Below are 21495 nucleotides of genomic sequence, written 5' to 3'. Positions count from 1 at the left end.
GAGAGGTATGAACATGGTCTCTCCACAGATAATTGGTCAAATTGTGTCTAAAATTTATTTTGCTCTGGCTGATGATGCTGACCATGTGCACAGTTATTTGGGATTTAGCTGATTCCTAATATTAGACATCAGCCCCTGCCTTTTATGTAGAGCCTCTGTAATAGGACCACTTCACAGTGAACCATGTTTTGGAATATGGGTAGTATCAATACTCCCTCACATACCACATGGTCCCAAATAAGTCATGCACCTTGTTTTGGGAAGACAGAAAAAAGAAGAAAAAAGGTTTATCCCATCATGGCTGAATCTTGACCACAGGGAATCCTGACCACATGGGTGAATCCTGACCATTACTGCTCAAGCAAAAATTAATTTTAACCCTCTCACAACCACTGCCAAACTAGCAGGAGCTTTTGACTGCTCAGCCAGAAGCTACAGCCAATTTGTCAGCAGCTGTGCAAAAGTTAAAGCTAACTGCAATGCTGAAGACTACACTTTGCCCCACCATTCTTTGAGTGGGAGAGAAGGACAGCCCCAGCAGGCATTATAACATCCCTATGCAACCATTATAGCATCCCTATGCTTCAATTCTGGTGTTGAAATCAGGTGCTCTACTTAAGGCACACCTCAATTTTGGAAGGGTGAGTTCTGGGGAAAATGTGGTTATGATATGCAAGGAAATATGGCATTTTATCAGTTACTGCATGTATGACAGCAATGTATCCATCCCTGGACAAAATGAAAGGAGCCTGATCCTGTAAACAAGTTACTCATGGTGTACAAGATTGCATCCGAAGATGGGAAGGCTGAAGTTTAGGCCAATACTTGTAAGTGCATAACTGTATATACATACCTTACTTAAATCTCATGGACTTAAATATGTGAGCACATTCTTACATGTAAGCGATGTTTCTGTTCTATACTGGGTAAGGTAGTTTTCCTGAATCAGAGACAGAAAACCAAGTTACAAAATTGGCAAAGTAAACGTCTTGGGCTCAACTGGTCAAATCCAACTCTCCTGAATTCCAACCTCTGACTCTTCTAACCCTTATGGAGGAAGATTGAGATTTACTGTTTTTTTCAAGGGAAACTGCTCAGTAAGTTAGCACCAAATGTTATGTATCTCCTTACAATGGCAGGGCTAGAACTCAAGGTATGGATAGTTCTTCTCCTTTTCTTGTTCTTGTTTTGCTTCTTTTTTTTTGGTTTTGCAGTGACTGAGATTTAAAAGAGAATGACAACAGCCACCATATTCTTGGAACATAGCAAAAACTAGTGGGCGAGTCCCTTATCTGTCTGCATAGCAGCAGTTACTAGACAAACACAACTCTATCATCAGCAGGGCAGACTTTAGGAGAAATGGTAGGACATACCCATGCTGAGAGGCAGGTTAAACTTCAGCTCAAACTCAACATGCCCTTTAGGAATTCAAAGAAAGAAAACCTGGTGTTCGCCAAATGAAATAAGGAAAAAACTGGTAAGGAAGGATATTTTATTTCCAAGCTTCTAGAAGGATCTTACAAATGAGAGAGTAAAAAAATTGCAAAACTTTTATATATATATATCTATATATATCAATATATATAGATATATATATAGATGTATGTATGTTTGTGTGTGTATATATATATATACACACACACACACACATATTATACACACACACACACACACACACACACACACCGGGTTCTTTTAAGCATTTCTTCACATTATTCTAATGGTGATAGGAAATATTACTTAACTATACATGCATTTTTCCTGTAATCCTGATCACTGTTACCAGAAGATTTTCATACAACATTTCCCTAGACTGCGGTTTTGTTTGTTATTTTACCTTGAAAGAAGAAAAAAAGAATGAGATTGCTCAGAACCACAAAAGGGTGTTAAAGAGTGTGAGGATTGCTGGGAGTGAGTGACTAAAAGCCATGCATAAGCCAGACAGAACTATGCAGCCTTCCCCACACCACCCTGTCACTGCGCTTCATTTCTAAGCTATGTGTCTTTCCTCTTTCGAGCCTGGGCTCCCCCACAGTTTGACTGGCTTACAGCCACAATCCTAGCCTGCAGTCTCCCTGCTAGGCCAGCCCTGTTCCCCACATACCACATCTTTACCAGGGCACCTCAATCCTGAATGCTTTGCTAGTCCAGCCTTAGGCCCTCACTCAATTCTTTTGACGAACCCCTGTCCTGAGCTGCTACACGCTTATTATTTGAGGCCTCTTACACAGCCACCAGCTCTGCAAGCATATACCAATCCTGTCTTTCACACCTATTCCTGAACCTCTTAGCTAAGACACTTCAGTCTTGACCTGCAATACCAACTTCCTTCTTTTCTCGCCCCCATCCACCTCCATACAGCTGTGCCGGCGCCTTTCTGTCCCAACCAACCCTTCTTGGACTCTGCATCTGGAGATTCCAGCAGCAGAAGCTGCCAATGCTGCCTAACTGTGTGTGTGATGTAGACAAATGCCTAGTGGGGATTGGGATGAGCTCAGCAACTTCATTTTCATCCTCATCAGGATTTTTCACCCAGATCTTCAGAGCTGAAAGGCTAATGCATTTGTCTACTGAGCCACGCAGGCCCCCTGAGTCTGTGTGTGTAAAGACAAACAGCTCCAAACTATAAAGACCCTCAGGAAATAAATGCAGGCAGAGCCAAGGCAAAGAAATGGACCCAGGGCAGCACTATTGTCTCCGAAGTGCCCCTTGCTATGGAATGTTGTGGTGGCTTTTAGACAAAGTCAGAAATCAACAAAACCAACCCCCCTCCCGCCTCCCCCACCACATTTTTCAAACACTTAATTTCCAGCTTAAGTGAACTCAACAGATATAAAAATTCACATAGGTGCCATAAAAATTAGAACAACAACAATTAGCTATTTTCCATTGTCTTTAGAACAAAAATTCAAGCCTTTGGAGGCAGAGGGCTAAAAATAAGTGTCTCTTGCAGGGGAGAGGTGGGAGGTCTGCTGTCCTGCTTCTGTGGTCTCGCAGGCCTCCTCTGTGTCCCATTCCTATCAGAGAAAACCCCTGAAGGGCTGAAGGTCTCTCCCTGTCTCCAGTCATCCAGGATCCTGACCCCAGCAGAAGTTGGTTGCTGAAGCCAGATGGTGGAGTGGAAAGGCTGAGCTCCATTCCCAGCTTCTGCCCCAGGAAACCCAGGCTTCTTATTGCACAGCTCAAAAGCAAGGAAGAAGGCTCAGGCATTGCCTTCCTCCTTCACAGCTATACTTTACACATGAAACAGGCACCACAAACACCCCAGCCATCTGTGTGAAAGAAGGTATATAATTCAGCACGCGTTTGATACAGTATAGCGAGAAGCTACCATTCCCTTAAAAAACAAAACTAAACAAATCTGAAACCACCCTCCCTGCTCATATCCTCATTATCACAGACCAAGGGAGGTGACCAGTTGCAAACAGCAAACAAAGTAATGATCCAGCTTGTTCCCCAACCCTGGGCACATGATCGTTCTGAAAGTCAGCAGAGTTTAACAGCAGAAGGGCGGGTACGGAAAAGACGGTGCTGGTGGGAGAAACCCTCCACTGAGCATCTCGCTAGTTGGGCACCGGAAGAGGGAATGCAGAGAGCAACTTTTGTGAAGCCTTTTGGGTCTCCCCTGCATCTGAGCATCTATCCTGTCAGAAGTGTGCTGTTGGAAGAGGGAGGCCACTACCTGGATCTGGGGAAGAGGTGCAGTGGGCTGGAGTTGGGCAGCAGAGTCTGCCTGGCACACTCTGGCATAAATGCAATGGTACTATGAAGTGAAACAGAGTCTGAAGGAAGGGCTGGGTGAGAAGCCAGCCCCTTGCAGCAGGCTCTCTGGAATTGGCCCCTATGCTAGAAGAGGAGGGACCACTCACACCTTCACACCTGGGGGACAGCAGAGCCCCTGCTAGGGGTATTTTACCTTCTGATCACCGGAAAGATCTCACTGACTGCTGGAGGAGGTGGTAGGATACCAACTCTAATGCTGTGGTCAGGGCAGGGGAAGGCCTTGTGCGGTGATGGCTTTGACAATGGGGAAGATTCCCCAGGCACAGATATTTGCACGGAGGCCTTGCACTTAGACACGTGTGTGATGGAGAGGGGTTGGGTTTAGAGACATTTCACTCTGGGGAGACTTCTTTTTGGCAACCAGCCCATTTTCTCCTTCAGGGGAACCAGTCCAAAGGGCTGTCTCCAGGCCCTAAATGGCCAGGCTTGTTTGCACCTGAGGGAAACACATTTGGGTTCCTGAAAAGGTCACCAAAAAGCCTGGGGGAAGGCTCTGCTCTTACTTAAAGGCCTCATCACCTCCTCACTTATGCAGGTGACCTCCTTGTGGATGCAGAAAATCCCTCCCACCTGAAGGGCAGATGGGGGTATATGGTGTCTTCCTGGGAATAAGAAGCTGCATTGGGTTTCCTGTGAAAAAAGGCCCTCGTTCCACCCCCAGCCTCCAGTCCCTCTTCCCAGCCCCTGCAGCAGTGCTTCTGCTGTTGCCCTTTGCTGACCCTGCATATCTGATTTTGTTTGGGGGTGGTGTGTATAGTGCTTTCAGCCCCTCCCCCCCCTCCCCCATTAGTCTTGCTGTTCATTCATCTCCATGTCTGACACCAGGATGTTCTTCTCAGCGGATTCGTTGGGGTTGGAGGTAGTGCGGCTGTAGCGGGCACTCTCGAAGGCCCCCCGCTCTGAGCTCCGCCGGCGCTTGTATAGGTAGATTGTGATGGCTATCAACACGCACAGTGCAAGCGTCGAGAGGATGACCACGGCAATGGCAGTCGTATTCTCTGAGAGAGCTGGGTAGAGGGAGGGAAGGCCTGTGAAATCCACCCTGCCTCTCTGTAGCCTGTGGTGCCATCTCCATCGAGAGGAAAGGAGACTGAGCCACAGAGCAGAGAAATGTGCCACAAGGTTACTGGGCACAGAACCTGCACATCCCCACTCCCAGTTCCATGTGTCAGCTGCTAGAAGCTTGACCAGGCAGGTGGATGAAGCTCTCGCTCCTCAGAGAGGTCACTATGATAGACAGCTCCCTCTAGCCCACGGGTGAGCTCAGTCCCCAGGCAGGGGAAGCTCACCGGAAAGCCAGGATATGGCCCACCCGGGAATGTCTATCTGGCCTGGTTACCACTCATCATGTGCAAGAGAGATCCCATCATGACTGCAATGCCCACCATGTCCAGGAGGAAGGGAACAGAGCAGCCGGACCACATAACCTTCCTCCATACTGCTCAGATGGGGGTCCCTGGGCTTGAGAATTTACAGAGGGAACATTAAATGAGAGAGAGTCCAAAGAAGAACCACCCGTATGATCAGTCTTAAAAGGCAAGCCATACGAGGAAAGGCCGAGGGATCTGGGACTCTTCAGCCTGGGGAAAAGAAGGCTGAGAGGGGACCTGGTAGCAGCTTACCGTTACACTAGGGGAGTACATCAAGGGCTCAGTGAGCAACTGTTCACCAGGGCACCCAAGGGGAAAACTAGGAGTAATGGCCACAAACTCCTGGAAGATCAATTCAGGCCCAACACTAGGGAAAACTTCTTCATAGTCAGGTTGTCCAGACTGAAATAAACTCCCTCCAGAGGTGATGCAATCACCTACCCTGGAAATCTTCCAAGAGGAGACCAGACAGTCTCCTTGCTGGGGTCACCTAACCCCCAGTTGTCTTTCCTGCTTGGTGCATCGGGCTAGACCCGATGATCTTCCAAGGTCCCTTCTGACCTTGCAATCTATGAATCTATTAATAAATCAAATGGCTGGAGAAGGCTCAAGCCATCCTACTATCGATGGTTACTCTTGATGGCATGAATGGCAATCCAGCTGTGTGGGCCCCACCAGCTCTTGCAACAAACCCTTTCAGCACTGGCTCTGGGTCCTGAACAACCCCTGAGAGCAGGGGCTGAAGTGGAACATGACCATGTGCCTATGCTGATCAGTGATTCCTCTGCATCACTCACCTGATCGGGAGAAGCTGCTCTCCTCAACTGCAATGGGAACAAAGAAAGAGACAGATGAGTAGCCAGCCATGGCACCCTTCATTCCAGCCGCATTCATGCCAGTAGAGAATGGCACCTGCAGGGCCCGCCCTGCACCAACTGAGACCTTGGTGCCCACTGACACTGCCTTGCATGCACAGTGGCCTGAGCACCCACTGTGTCCCCACCTCTATATGTACCAGGGACTGGCATTCCCTAAAACATCTCCAGTCCCCCAAACCTATCAAGTGCCATGCAGGGGCATGGAAACCAGTGCCACTCGCAAAGGGCATGGTGGAAGAAACTGCATGAAGAGAAGCAGTGACTACCTCAGACCTGTCCTGGGCTCTGCTACCTTCCAGTGATGTCCCTGCCAGGCAGCAAGTTAGCCTCCAGGACCTCCCTGGCTTGGGGGTGATACTACTGCAGGAGGAGATGCTTTCACCTGAAGCCCCACACATTAAAGGCCCTGTGGCCTGACATTGATTATGCCCACTGAGAAGTGGGCAGGTCCTTCCCTGTTCCAGTGAGTGAAACAAACAGCCACTGTCAGATGCTAAGCAGCAGGATTACAGGAACACCCTTGTGGACAGTACCAGTTAGCTCATCCCTTGCTGATTAGCCTACTTGCAGTGCCAGGCAAATGTGACCTCTGTCTCCTATGGCCAGTGCTCAAGGCCACTGTTATGGAACTTGGGCGTGCAAATATGGGCAGAAGTACATGTACAGTAAAGCAGGAGGAAGCAGCAGGTGCACAGGTCCTTGCCTGACTCCCTGCCTTGCCAAAAGGTGGTGCAACCACTGGACTCATGCATCTTATACTTCATGTGACTCTCAAGAGCCTGTAGATAGGGACACTCACAGAGAGCTCTATCTTATGAGCCACTTGCTGGAGACATTCAGCCCTCCTAGGGTCTCAGAGCCAAGCTCACAGGAGTCCTGTGTGTTAGAGTTAATGTGGCCATGTTTACTCCAAAGGCTGCCCAGTCTAAAGGGATGGACACACAAACTATTTACCAACAGGTAAACTAGGGTGTGAGCTTACAGCGTATCTGCTGTAACTGCCCATGGGCATGAGACATAACTCATCTTTCTTGCACTGAGGGACAAGCTACCTCACCTTGGTCATGGGATATAATAGTTGATGCATTAAGTGTTCCTCATGGCACCTTGTGTGCTCATATCCAAACACAAGCACCACAGGGCTCTCATTGAAGGCATATGCAGTAGGAGCAGGAGTTGGATCTAGCCAGGCTTTTCCCCAAATGCAGCCTCTGAGGCTGTCTCAGTCTTAGCCCACAGAAACCCCTGCTGTCCAAGGCCCAGGCTCTTCACACATTGCTCCATTCACCCCATCATTCACTGTGACCTGCAGCAACTCCTGCTGTGTCAGTCCTGCTCTTTTCCCAAGCAAGGTATGACCACTTTGCTGGGCTGCACTTTGAGGACTAATGACAAGGAGCTAAAAGAAGCTCCTTGTGAAGTGCCCTAAGCTGAAGGTGCCCAGGGGAGAAGACTATTAGTCCTCAACAGAGCCTTTGCCCCACAGGCATATACTTTGCACTGGCAAGGAGTCACTCAGTGCCAAGTAACACCAGAGAAACTGAATCAAGAAAGTCAACAGGCTTCTCAGGCTTCTTACCTCGGGGGATTTTACAAATGACCCCCATGGTGACGTTTGTGCAGGACCCGAGGCGCCACACCCCATTATTGCTTTGGATCCAGTAGCAGCTGTTTTGGCTCAGCATGTTTGGTCCTGTGTCGTGGTGACCCCAGTTCGAGTAGTTGACGACCGTGTTGTCATGCCAAACCAAGGTACCCCCTGGAAGAAGAGCGGAGGTGAGCAGGTGACTATGCTGTACCACAAGGGTGCTGCAAGGAGCACTCAATGTTGCCTGGCTGCAATCAGTGGTAATGATGGGTTTTCAGGACACCTACAGGGAACTGAATGAGGTAGGCTGCTGCTGCACTCGCTTCCAGCTTATACTACAGCTCCTGCCATACAACGGCCTATTCTGATCCCATGTGGTGTCCACAGAGTCTAGAAGTCTAGTGTGATGATGTGATTGGCTTGGCCACAGCACACAGCAGGACTGGTAATATCCAGAGGCCACACCTCCGTCTCACAGGCTGGAACTGTAAAGTGCACCACAGAAATGTGGGCCATGTTTGGCCACAGAAAGCACTTGAACCAACCCTGGCAGGTGGTGCTGAATCCAAACAGCACATCCAGAATGATCCTGGCAGACAGGCTGGCTCAACACGATGCAGGCACACAGAAGAGACAGTTTCAGACTGAATTCTCCGAGAAGCCCAGCAGGGCTGTAAATCCCCACCTGCCCTTGGCTTCTTTTACTCTTTTCTTTGCCTCCTCAGTTACATTGTATGTATAAATACAATGTACAATACAATCATTTTCACATTTACCCTGCCTCCCACATGCATAAAGTTCAACAGGTCCCTATGTGTAGAAGGTGCAAGGCAGCTGTGTGTACAAGACTGTGCTTGAATATAAAGGCACCAGTCTGTGCACCCCTGCCTGACTTTGACAGGTACACGATTCCTTGGTTTGCTGTGGAATGTACTGATGACAATGGCAGCATCACTAATCTCAACCCTAGCAATTCCCCTCTGTGTGCCACCAGCCCTTCTGCACCAGAGGGTCAATACCATGAATCTCATTTATGCAGTCAGGGAAACAGACTGCTGGAGAGACAAGGTCTGTGGAAGACCTGGAGATGGAACCAGTGCTCTGAAGCCAGGCTGCCTCTGTCAGTGCCCATGATTTGCAGAAGCACAGCTCCAGCATCTCTCATGGTTAAAGATCTTTAGCAGAATGCTGTCTTCCTTTGCAATAGGTCTATTTTACCTTTGGGGTTAAAGGTCATCCCCAACCAGGCGCCTTTGGACTGGCTTTCATAGGCCTGGAGATGCTCCCAAACAAAGACATTCTCCGTCTCATCATGGATGGACAGCACTGTGCCACCAGCTGTGGAGGGAAAGATGCATCAAGCAGAAAGCCTGCAGAATTAATGGAAGGGGGGCAATACCTTTCAGTTCCAGTAAGGGGTCTGCTTGCTTTCCTCAGACCTACCAAGGCCAAGATCCAGGACCAGTCCCAGTCCCAGGCTAGCTAATCAGCACTCTGAGGCATATCATCAGGAGCATGAACTGTCCTAATCCCATGGAGATTAATAGATCTATGACAACTGACACCCTCTGTCCTTGAGAAAGGAAATTACTAACTGGATTAGGCTAATTAAATGCTGATAAAGCAGGACAAAGCTGCCCCAAAACAATCTGTAAGTCTTGCAAGTAAACTCTCAGGATGGAGATGCACTAGAGGACTGTGCTAGGAAATAAGGAGGGGATGCCCACTGGTTGGGACTCAATCTGAGTGACACTGACCACCAGAGCCTGGGTAACAGCATCCTACTCTCCTGCTTGTGATTACTGAACCTAAAAGAGGCTGTCCAGGGCCCTTGGTTCCTAGGGATTTCAGAGGTTCTGGCCATCTCACATTCCCAGGGTTGCTGCGTTGTGCATCTCCCTACTCTAACATTTTGCTCATACCTTTCTGGCATCTCTTCATGGCATCCTTATGGCCCAGAGAGACTTCCATGTGGAAGGTGTAGCAATGATCCCTGAAGGGAAGCCAGGAGGAATCCTCGACTGATTTGGGGCAGCTCCCACTGAAACTCCACTTGTGCGTCCGAGGGGGCCCTGCAAAGGAGGGGAACACCAGGCAACTTTAGGATATGGCAAGATAATGAGATGGAAGTGGGGAAGACAGACCAGAGCACTGCAGGGGAATACTCCTGTACAGTGGAGGCTTTTACAGAGGCTATAGCTGGCCAAGACACATGCTATGGCATAGCTATGCCCTGCATTGCACATGTGGGCATGTGGACGGGAAAGGCAAAAGCTGACTTTTGCCCCTCTGACAAGGAGGTCAGGTGAGATCCTATGGCAAGGGCAAGCAAAGTCCAGCATGCAGGCCATGTTGGGCCTGCGGCAGACTCCATTTTCCAGCAGCCCCTGCCTACCTTGCTGCAGCCAGTTTCCATGAAGACTTCATGAGTGGCAGCACCGTGAAAGCATGGGGCCAGGGTTTCCATGGACACTGGGCCAAGCAGCACTGGCAGGGTGTGCAGCTGGGCAGGGAGCTGCTCTGGGGCTGGAGTCAGGGCCCTGGCCCCAGAGCACCTCCCTGCCTGGCTGTGCACCCTGCCAGCACTGCTCAGGCTGGTGTCCATGGAAACCTTGGCCCAGTGCTGTCACAGCTGCTCCACTCCTGGGGTCTCCATGGAAACCGGCTGCAACAAGGCAGGCAGGGGTGTTGGGAAATGGAGTTTGCCTGCCAGCCAGATCCGCCATTTTGCCCACCCCTGTCCTATGACTTCCTCCTTTCCTTGTAAATGCCTCAGACAACCAACCACCTTGAATCTGAGGACTAGACCCTGGTGCCCCTGACAGAGCTCTCAAAATGAGAATTGTGTCCCACATCGGGAAAATTGGTCCTGTATCTTTACCAGCCATGCACAATGAACCTCCATTTACTCTAACAGGGGTTCTCAGCTGGTGGTCCTCAGCTACACTGCATGGGTTGCAAGAACAGATCTGGGGTAGAGGAGAGATTAGCTGACCCCCTAATATTCCCAAGGCACCAGCCAGCAAGCACCATGCTGAAAAGACACACTGCTATGCACGTGCTAATTAGCTGTCTCTCAGCTGATCAAATTGGCCTGCCTGCAGTGGCACTCTGAAGCAGCTGCACCACACTACCGTCACTTCCAGAGATACATAGTGGACCTCAGAGCTATAGAGTGGCCTGGGTTTTGGTTTCCTGGAGTTGGTTGCCTTATCAGTGAGAGCTGGAAAAGCTCCTCTGCCCCCCACTGAAGGTTTGCAGAGCAGCTGTTACAGCAAGCCTTCTCCAGGAGGCACACTTGTCACCTTACTGGTATGGGTCATAGCTTGGAGCCACAACACAACCCTTGAGAACATGCACTGGAACACTTACACTCTGCAGCTGCTCAGCTGAGAAGCCCTGGGGCACCCGACATGCCTTTCCCCAGACTCTGCCCGTCTCTCCAGCATTTGCAAGATGCTGGAAATGCACTCACCTGTATTGATCTTGCAAACAGCCCCTTGCAATTTGGTGTCACAGCTGGCTGTCCGCCAGGTCCCATCCACACCCATGTAGGAGCAGCCTGTGACCTGCTGGGGCTCACCATCCTGCCAGTTGACATAGTAAAGACTCTCCTCTGTGAACCATGAATAGCTCCGGCCTCCCTGGGAACCAGTGACAAAGGGGAAGGCTCAGAGGCTGCTCAGACCCACAACACTTGTCACCCCCTGTGCTTGTCTGTGGGATGGCCCCTGTGACCCTACCTCTGGGATTGCCAAATGGGGGTACGCTTACCCCCAGGGGTACTTGGGAAGGCCCTAGAGGGGTATGCGTGGGTGAGTGGGAATGGAGTGCCGCCACCCACCACCCCGCACCGCCGCCTCCCAGGAGTAGGGCCAGGAGGTGGGGGGCGAGAGCAGCAGAGTCCCTCTGCAGGCTGCACAGGCGCCGGCCAGTCGGCTGGATGCAGGGGGAGGGGGGGGAAGCTCGCATGTGGCGGCTGCTGCCTCCACCCAGCACCTCACACTGCTGCTGCTCTGTGTCCAGCTGTGCACACCCCCCTCCTCCCACCATCCAGTTGCCAGGGGTACACTTATTTTAAAAGGTTGAAAACCTCTGTCCTACCTCATCATTGGCCAGGCCAATCCAGAGAGGGGCCCGCAAGCTGCTGATTGCTTGAGTGAGGTAGGCCTGTGTGTAGGGGTCCAGCATGCTGGCTAGGGTGGTGTTGTGGGTCTCGCACAGCAGCAGGGCCTCATGCCACTTCAGAGGTTTCTGCAGGATGCGGTAGGTGCTGTTGAGATAAGAGAGCGTGGAGTTGGGGGAAGGGGGATACGTCGTCCAGGAGGAGCTCAGGGTTGGGTCTGTGGATGGAAAGAAGCAAGGTTAGATCACTGTCACAAGTCTCCCCTCACACCAGAATAACACTGCTCTACCCTTCTGCATGGCCTTCTCTCTGGGCACAAGCACCCATGAGCAGACATGAATATGACCATGTGTACAGAAACCCAGGTGGAGTCAATGCTCCCACTCCGCACACACATCTCACTGGGCCCAATACTGCTGGACTGGCAGGAAAGCACCCATGTGCCAGTAGGCAGTGTCCTGCCGCAGGGGATGAAACTGCCATTGGATGCCCTATGAGCATCAAGAGCTAGGCACAGTGTTCATGTGAGCATGGGGGATCCCCAGCCTACTAGCAGAACAGAACTGGTGTAATGGTTTGGATGCTATCTATGCACAGCACAGGGCAAGAAGTGACTCATGGGCTCAGCTTCTCAGTCCCTGGGCAATGGGGCTGGGAGACCTGCAACTGCAGTCTCTGGGGACAAAGTGTATTATACAGTGCTTACAGCGCAGGGAGTAGGTGGGGAGGGACTGCCCAAGAGCAGGTTACTGAGACACGAGAAGTGAGACTTTTCCAGGGGAGCTGTTCAGCACTCTGAGACGGGGTTTAGTTGAGCCTGGCCTAGCATTAGAAATGGGCCCACATGCATGCATACATATGAATACACACAGGCATGAGCACAGATGTGGACACTGGGACCCCTCCCGGATGGCATCTTGACAACACACTCTCATTCTCTGCTTCCCAGGGGGAACCTGCAGCTGGATTTGGACTGTCAGCACCAGAAACATACGTGATGTTTGCAGGGCAACCAGACTAAGTGGGGACCCTATAGAGACCAGAGATGGCTGAACAGTGAGGGCTGACTTGGAGCACAGCCTCCTGCCTGGCTCATTAATGCTGGCTGGAGCAAAGCCCAGCTGCAGCCAACAATCTCAGCGGAAGATGGCTACACCAGGTCACAGCTCATTTCTGACCTCAGCACTGTCCTTGTCTTCTCTTGGCAGGTGCCCTCCCTGCCAACCCAATGCCACCTGCTCCATACCTATGCTTCGCTGGCAGATAAACCCATGCTTCTCCTCCAGGCAGTTCCTGTCGTCCCAGCGGCCGGTGAAGTGGGGAGGGGCGCCGTGCCAAACCACAGCACAGTTAGTCTGCAAAACAGCACCCAGCAGGGTCAGGACTACCTCTGTGAGCCCTGCTCTGTTCACTGGAGGAGGGCAGCCAGCTGGTTGAGCTGGCTCAGAGCGTGCAGCATACTGTTGTATGGTGTAAGCCAGCTCTTGTGCCCGCTGGCCTGGCCAGGCTTTCCAGAGGCATCTTTTCCAGACACATCTATCACACCCTGTACAGCAGATGGAGCCACTCTGGCTCTGACATTTCCCAATGCAAACAGGGGCAACCAGCCCTAGAGGTGTTTGGCAATTCTTGGGGTCTGAGGAGGAGTGGGGCAGAGGTCTTGATCATTGTGAGTGGAGGCACCCAGAACAGGTTCGTTATATAAGTATTTGTACCTCACTGATTGGAGCTGAAAGGAAGGACAGCAACGCCATGCTCTGCCACGGGGAGAGAGCTGGCTTTGCCACCTAGCTGGGGATCCTCCACCTTCCAAGGATTAATTCCTCTAGTGGCACCAGCTCTGTGGCACCTGCTCTCAGCCCCAGTGCATGGGGCATGACTGGAACAAAGCAAAGCTCTAGCGCTTTGGCTCTCACACGCCTGTTTTGCATCCTGCCAGATCACCTCCAGGAGCAGCACCCCTGGAAACTGCTTTACACTGAGCTGGAGGCCGAACTAGGATGCTGTCAGTTGTGGGATGGTGGAGGGCAGGCTGGCATAAAGGCCATAAGCCTGACTCCTCCTCAGGTGTGCCAAGCGCTGTTGGGAGCCCCTTCAAGACTGCCCTTTTCTGAACCACCCCTCTGTCCTGGTTCAATCTCACTGCCTGGGGACAGCATGTGGGTAGCATGAGAGGAGGCAAAAGTGGAAGAGGCCCTGGGACAAAGGCCCATTCCTCCTGCCAATGCAGATGCCTAAACTGTATGTTCTGCTGTTCTGCTTTTAAACAAGGGTCTTTCTTATACTGCATGGGTTGTAAGAACAGATCTGGAGTGAAGAGATTAGCTGACACCCTAATATTTCCAAAGCACCAGCCAGCACCATGCTGAAAAGACACACTGCTAGGCATGTGCTAATTAGCTGTCTCTCAGCTGATTTAATTATCCTGTGGAATAGGGTTCCCAACCCCTCTCCTAATAGACTTTTCCACTGCCAGACCACCCTTTCTTAGGTCCCAGTGCTCTTGTGATCCCCTGAAGTTGGCTCCTTTCCCCACCAGGGCTCATATTCCACAAGCACCTGCAGCTGGTCCCTTCCCCTGTCAGCTACGATTTAGCCAAGTAGCACTGGGGGATGGGGGGCAATGATCCTATTGGTGGGTACCAAGGACTGGCAGATAACACTGAAGTATGCTTCAGTGCTTAAGCAGATCATTGACTCCTGCAGATTAGAGGGCTTTTGCGGGGAGCAGATTATTCCACTGCAGCTGGTGCTGGGCACTGATAAAGACGGGGTACTAGGCTGGATGGAACCTTGGCCTGATCTAGGCTGAAATGACAGGTCAAGAGGCCATGGGAGTCACTCACTGGTTTCTCACTGGATGTGGAGCTGCCGTATCCAGAGGGCTCCCCAGGGGCCCAGTTGATATATCTGAGCGGCTCGGATTCCACCCACTGGAACTCCTTCTTGGCATCATGGAGGCCAATCCAAAGGTCAAAGGTTATGTTTGGAAGCCGGGACGTTATAAAAGCTGGAAAATGAAAGTATGGAGGTGAGAGAGAAAACCAGCTATTCCAAGGAGGCATGAGTCCCTGCACTTGGCCCCATGGCTTAACCGAACAGCTACTGCACCCAGGACATGCTCTGCTCTCAGGGCCAAAGCATTCTAGGACCAGCTTCCTCCCAGGCAGCAATTTTGATTCTGCAGTTTTTTTGAAACTGCAGAGCCCTGGCAGCAGCAGAGAAGCCCCCTGGCCCTACCTTGCTCGAGGTAGTTGGAGATAGTGGCCAGCACAGCGCCTTGGCTCTCACACGCCTGTTTTGCATCCTGCCAGGTCACCTTCTCTGCCTTGTCGTGGCCATTGAAGCTGAAACACTGGGCAAGGCCAAGGGCAGATGAGTAATGTGTCCCAGAGAGCAATGCATTCAGCAGCTGGCTCTTCCCTCCCCTCCCCTCCTCTCCGCCCCTGGTAAAAAGTCTTAGTATTTAACTCTATTCTCATATACTTCTTACATCTTTATCCCCATCCACAGACACTTCACTCCCAGCTGTGCATCTACACCCCCAACCAAGCACCCTGTATCCAACCAAGCACCCTGTATCCCCTACCTAGCCACATCCTCACCCCACCTCCCACCCCATGCAACTCCCTGCTTCACCACACAAGTATCCTCCCACACCATCCCTCAATTCTCTACATACAATTTCTCCCCGTCAACTCCCCCCAGCCCAGCCTTCCCCACCTCCACAGCCTCAGAAAGCATCCTAGATGTTCCCATGGGATCGGACATGCCAGGCAGATCTTGGAACAATCACACGTTCCCACATGCAAACACTGATCCCACATGCAGACACTGATCACTACATTATCCACACACACACCCACGCTGGACCCCACCTCTCATCTGTTCATGCACGCACACCGTAATGCCCCAGCTCTGCATACACACTCACCCTCCCTGCGTGCCTCTCCTCCCACCTCCAGTGCAGCATTTCCTTTCTAATCCATCCCACAGCTAGGTAGTGCAGACAGCAGCTGCAGCATTGCTGCCCCCAAGGGGCCACAACCCACGCCTGCAGGCTCATGGCCTTGCAAAATGCCTCTCTGCAAATGTAAATGCAGGAACGTAAACAAGCACACACAAGTGCGACCAGGGTCTGATGCTGGGTCTGTAGGCCTCCTGTTGTACCTTGCTGAAGAATGGGATCCAGCCTCTAGCGCAGCCACCAGGAACAGGAGTGGGCAATGGTGGGAGGGTAGGCTTCATGGCAGTGGAGGTACTTCGTTTGCAGATGTATGGCAGACCAGTCAGACACTTCTGGTCTCCCCAGTCCTCTGCAGAGGAAAGGAATGCATAGGCCTGTTCTACTGCAATCTTGCACCCCAACTGGTAGAGGCAGCACCATGGAAATGAGCATGATGAAGACAAAGTGCCAGCTCCCTCAAGCACTGAGCCATCATCTTGGCACATCTGGAACAGGCATGCTCAGGCAAGGCGAGTGCATGGAGGATGGCTGTACCAGATACAGTGTGCATCCTCTATCCCTCATAAGTTACACAGGACCTGGCTAGTGCAGAGCAGTGACTTCCAGTCAATAAGCTGTTGGGCAAATGACTTAGGCCAAGGCTTCAACAGTGGTCATTAGCTTTGGGTGTCCCTGCTGAGCGACTCCAGGCCTGACACATGGACCTACTGAAGCTCTCTCTGGCTGCAGCCACGGGTGTCAGGCACCTCTGAAAATCAGGACCAAGGTGTCTCCTGTTGGGCTCCTCAAAATCACATAACACTCACAAAAGTGTTGGTTGCCCCATCTCTGGCCTCAGTCCTCCTGCCAGTAAGTGGGGGTAATGGTACTAAGCCAACTTGTGGGGGGGTTGGGGGTAGGACAAGAAATGTTGTTGTTGAATGTGGTTACATATTGTTAGGAGGGCTGTTTCTTTGTCTTGTATCTGCACTGTTGCTAAGGGGATGGCATCACTGGCAGGAACACCTGAGCCAGCTTTAACCTCGGCTATACATGGCTGCTGGAAGCCCTGGGGATGTACCGGAGTAGCTAGCCCACAGTGCAGTCCATGTGGCTATGTCTTCCCTGTTGAGGGAGAGCCATATCAAAACAGGCACAGGTATGATTCCCCATCTGGCTGTCAAACAAACAGTTTCCAGACAGTGAAGAAACACCCATACATCCATATGCAAACCTCTCACCTCTGCTGGCCGTCATATAAACACACTTCTTGTCCTTGCTGACTGGCCGGGGTTTGCCTGGTGCCCATGAGATGAAATTTAGTAGGGAGCCATCAGACCACCTGTGAAAGGCAATGGTAGGCAACATCATCCTTGCTCCGGGTGCAAAGGGGAGACAGGATCTTGTAACTCCGCAGACCAGGCATGTGGGCTCTGACGCTCTTACGACATGTCTACAGGGAGTTATTCTGCACCAGCTGTTCCCATTCCACTCCATGTGTGAACCTACTTATTCTGGAGTAAGAGTGCCGTGCTTTGAATTAGCCAAGTTCCTGTTGGCCAAAGACACCTAACAGGAGAGGGGAACCTTGAGACATAAGCCAGGAGCAAACCATACTGTGACAGCTGGGCAGAGATGAGCAGGCTAGGCATGAACTCCAGGCATTTACACCTGTGATAGGTTTAGCCAAGGCTAAACCTGCAGCTTTTGGAGCAGGCATAACTGCTTTTAGGGGCTTTCTGATATGGACAGCTTAGCTTGCCATGGCCTAAGTGCCTGGGAAGTCCAAAGTCAGTCAGGCATGGTGCTGGCCACATCACTCCCTTGTGCCATTGGCTATGGACACTAGCCTGCCTTCTCCATGCTAATTCAGTGGGCCATCAGGCTCAGATGGACCTTTTTGGCATTTTGATTTCAGGATGAAAGGGTGCGTGCTGTGGAGTGAATTAGCAACAGCTAATCCATGTAAGAATTCACACCCTACCTTGCTCCAGATTAACTTCTACCATGTGCAGACAAGCCCTCTGAGAAGGCATCCAATTAGCTGGGACACCAAATGCTTGGGAATACCATGATCTTACGCAGTGGCTGCTCTTGCACGAACTCTACCTGCTTCAAAAACTGGCTGGTGCCTACTACTGCTGCTGTCCCTCATGTGGCCTGGACTGTGTCTAATCCAGAGGGACGGTGGGTGAGGGTTACAGAAACTGAGACACCAGCAGGACTGAATAGCTGAGAAGTAATTTTGCACATGCTATTAATCTACGCATGCTATTAATGTGATATAAGCTTCCTGCGCAGTAAAATACTGCGCAGTAAGCCTTCCCTGGGAGCATGTCTACATGTGCACCCTGTTGGGAGTAAATCTACTCCCAATGGGAGTAGCCTGATACAGGGCTGCTCCTGCCCTGCTCTGCCCCACTGCAGCAGCCAGGGGGAACTCCAGGCTCCCCTGGGGTGCTAGCCTGGGGGTTGGCATGAGGAATGAGGGCTAGTCCCCATGCGCATGGGGCCAGGAGAGCCCTTCCAGCTGCAGCTGTCTCCCAACCCTGTCCACATCAGGAGGTCTCCTGATGTGCATGGGGCGGGGAGACTGCTGCTGCTACAGCTGGCAGAACTCTCCCGGCCCTATGCACATCAGGACACACAACTGCCAGCAAACCCCATACCCGGTGGGGCTTCCCTGCCCAGCACAGGTTGGCTGGAACCTGTCCTGCTCCCAGGACAGCTGCCAGGAGCAGGACAGGTCCCAGTCAGCCCCCTGCTGGGCAGAGAATCCCTGGCCAGACAGGGGCTTGCTGGCCGCTGCGCTAGGAGTAGGACAGGTCCCAGCCAGCCCCTTGTTGGGTGGGGAATCCCTGCCCAGTGCTGGCAGCTGCCCCGTAAGTGGGACAGCTGCCAGCGATTCCCTGGCTTAGCAGGGAAGCCTAGAGTTTCTCAGTCCCGGCACTGATTGGCTCCCAGCTCCTGGGGGGACCCAGGAGCTGAGCAGTGTCAGGACTGGAGATAGAGAACTCTCTCATCCTCTGTGGCCACCTGCTGGTGTGGCTGACTGGGAGCAAATTTGCTCCCAGTCAGCATCCACACAAGTGCTACTGTGCAGTTAATCTAGTACCTGTATTTACAGGGATTAGGTAAATGTGCAATAGACTAATTTACTGTGCAGTAAATGCCATACATGTGTAGACAGTGATGCTTTACTGTGTAGTAGATTAGTCTACTGTGCAGTAAAGTGTCTTGTGTAGATGTGCCCAGGGGCAATTGTAAGGGCACTTTGCCAGCACTGGAAATGGGCCCAGGAGCAGCCCTGACGTACATGTGTGTCACCACTGCTAGCTGCTAGATGCACTGCCAGGCAGGCTCCAACACATCACTGGAACCTCAGCCCTGCCAGGCACCCTCAGTACAGGACCTAAGGCCAAGGAGCCCAGAAAGTGGTGTCAGAGGGGATGCATCTGAGAAGTGAACAAAACAGGAATGAAGGGAAGAGGAGGGGGTGGGAAAGGGGCTTCTGCCCAACACTGAACACCATACATATGGGAAATTCAGGCAAGATTAATATCCTATAAACAGATTGTGCTTCCCTCTACTCCTACCTGCAGCTCCCCTATGTGACTCCGGTTCCTCCTAGTGGTGTCTGGGCCACAAGATGTCAATGAACCTGATGCAGCACTGGCTAGCAGAGCTGGGACATTCAACTTGGGTAGCAGAGGCTCCAGCTTCAAGACCCCGAGGCTTTGATTCAATCCTTTAGGCTTTTCAGGATGAAAGCCAGTTAAAACTACTTCACAGTTAGGGCGGCTAGGAGCTGGAACCAACTTCCAAGGGAGGTGGTGCTGGCCCCTACCCTGGGGGTCTTTAAGAAGAGGCTGGATGCCTACCTGGCTGGACTCATTTGAGTCCCGTTTTTGCTTTTAGGGTTTTTTGTTGTTCTCCCGCCCTGGCGGGGGGTCGGGCTAGAAGATCTATTAGGTCCCTTCCGACCCTAAAACTATGAAACTATGAAACTATAAAAGGTGGTGAAGCTGGTGCTGTCTACATGAGATTATGGGTGGAAGATGGGAACCCAATGTACCAAAGGTAAACATGGTGCTAACCCAGCTGGCAGAGGGCAGGCAATGGCTGTAGAGAGAGCATGCATGCTGAATGCAACCAGAGAAGGGGTCTGGCTGTTGGGTTGCTGCTTAGGATGAGTGGAGCTCGACTTCTTATTCGGCTATTAGCCCTCTGAACTCGATATGCTGCATCTCCTTCTCCCTTCACTGCCGGAAAGATGGGGGTGCAATGCACGAGGGCAAGTTGAGGATAGAAAGGTGTAGGCAGTAAGAAGGCAGACAAGATCCCTTGCCAGCCCTCAGCCAGCCGCAGGTAGCTCTCACTGCAGTGGGTAGGGGAGCCTGGGTTCCCAACCTGGTGCCCTCACCACGATGAGAGTTCCACACAGGGTTTCAAGGGGTTCCAGGTTTTACCTGTGCTAAGACACGATCCTCTCTGGACATGGAGGGAGGAAGGAGGGTGAGGGAGAGTAGAAGGATGTGTGTGTGCATGTTGTGGGGGGATGTGTTGAAGTCAGTCCCCTCTCCACAGACTTACTTGAATCGCCCATCATTTTCATACGTGTGTAGCCCAATCCACCAGTGTTGTTCCTGGCCCCTGGAGAACTGGCAAACATGACACAGGTTAGATTCACAGGTAGAGAGAGGCACAAGGAGACCGAATGCATTGTGGACACATGCAGGTACAGGCATCCCCATGGGGCTGGCTGAGTCTGGCTGGCAGCCATACTGCCTCCTGTAGCTCCTCCATGACTTCTAAAGGCTAGGAGCCTGGAGAAAGAGCAGAATAGCATCAGGACGGGTTGTGCACAGCTCCCCTTTCCCTGAAGGGGAGAAGTGACTTCTTCAAGATGGGAAAAGGCTCAGCACTTGCCTGCTATGCAGCACCTTGGGAGGAGCCTAAGATGTGCCGATAGCAGCACTGGCATCTTCATGCATCAGTCAGTACAAAGTACCCCAGGATGAAGGCCAAGCCAGGAGGCAAGGCTCTACTCCCAGCTATATGGGGGTAAATCCAGCCTAATTCCACTGCCACCAGCCAAGATGCTCCCAGCTTCTGCCACTGTGCCTGAGGGCCCAGGTCATAAAACATGCAGCTGTGTGATAAAGCCAAATCAGGGATGCAAAGGATACGCAGGAGAAAACTGGACAGGAAAAACCCATGAGAGTACATGCTGGTGCTCAATAGGGCCTGTGTCCCTGCTCCAGCCTCACAAACAGAGGAAGCATTACCCTAATAAGCAGAGTACACCAAAATGAGAGCAGGTGTTCTCCTCAGTGGGGCAGATCTGCCTCCTACTGAATGAATGTGCAGTTGGAAGACAGGCTTGTGATGGCCCACACACTCCTACCTTCTTCAGATTCTGGCCCAAAAAATCCAGCTCTGCTCGGTTGTGAACAGACACCAGCTCTGCTTGGAACCAGGTGCAGATACGCTGGGCCTGCACCCAGCTTGAGTGATGCTCAAAGAATTTGTATTCTTCATCCTGGTATTTAATCCACTCTTTGCTCCCTGCAAACAAGAAGCACAAAACAGGTGAACCTGGTGAATCCAGAATGGCTGGATGGCCTTGACAGTAGGGAAGAGAACCTGCTTTGCATTTGCCCCTCACAGTTCTGCAGATGTCCCTCAGCCCTGACCCACAAGCACCCTCCTGTACCAGTGCCTCCTAGCTCACCCAGGACCCCATAATCCTGACCAGTGGCTGGGGCCGGCGGCAGCCCCCCCCCTCCCTCCCCACCTCTCCC

General features: G+C 51.7%; 1 protein-coding gene across 2 annotated transcripts in view; it reads right to left on the bottom strand.

The window, feature by feature from the left end:
* Positions 1 to 1501: 1501 nt before the first annotated feature.
* The window catches only part of MRC2 (mannose receptor C type 2), a 108968-nt gene continuing 88974 nt past the window's right edge, over positions 1502 to 21495 (bottom strand). For both annotated transcript variants that reach the window (XM_014516994.2, XM_006017826.3), the window contains 14 exons: positions 21099 to 21259; positions 20285 to 20352; positions 16933 to 17033; positions 15916 to 16061; positions 14986 to 15100; positions 14592 to 14755; positions 12992 to 13100; positions 11724 to 11962; positions 11095 to 11263; positions 9542 to 9691; positions 8838 to 8957; positions 7611 to 7790; positions 5951 to 5977; positions 1502 to 4790 (listed from right to left, as the gene is read on the bottom strand). In XM_014516994.2, the coding sequence (XP_014372480.1) occupies positions 4570 to 4790; positions 5951 to 5977; positions 7611 to 7790; positions 8838 to 8957; positions 9542 to 9691; positions 11095 to 11263; positions 11724 to 11962; positions 12992 to 13100; positions 14592 to 14755; positions 14986 to 15100; positions 15916 to 16061; positions 16933 to 17033; positions 20285 to 20352; positions 21099 to 21259 (1970 nt within the window). In that variant the 3' untranslated portion in view covers positions 1502 to 4569. The remainder of the gene's footprint in view (positions 4791 to 5950; positions 5978 to 7610; positions 7791 to 8837; positions 8958 to 9541; positions 9692 to 11094; positions 11264 to 11723; positions 11963 to 12991; positions 13101 to 14591; positions 14756 to 14985; positions 15101 to 15915; positions 16062 to 16932; positions 17034 to 20284; positions 20353 to 21098; positions 21260 to 21495) is intronic.

The sequence above is a fragment of the Alligator sinensis genome, unplaced genomic scaffold, assembly GCF_000455745.1.
Source record: "Alligator sinensis unplaced genomic scaffold, ASM45574v1 scaffold444_1, whole genome shotgun sequence".
Classification (NCBI taxonomy): Eukaryota; Metazoa; Chordata; order Crocodylia; family Alligatoridae; genus Alligator; species Alligator sinensis.
Note: the sequence above shows the minus strand (reverse complement) of the source record. Positions and strands in the feature narration are given on the sequence as shown.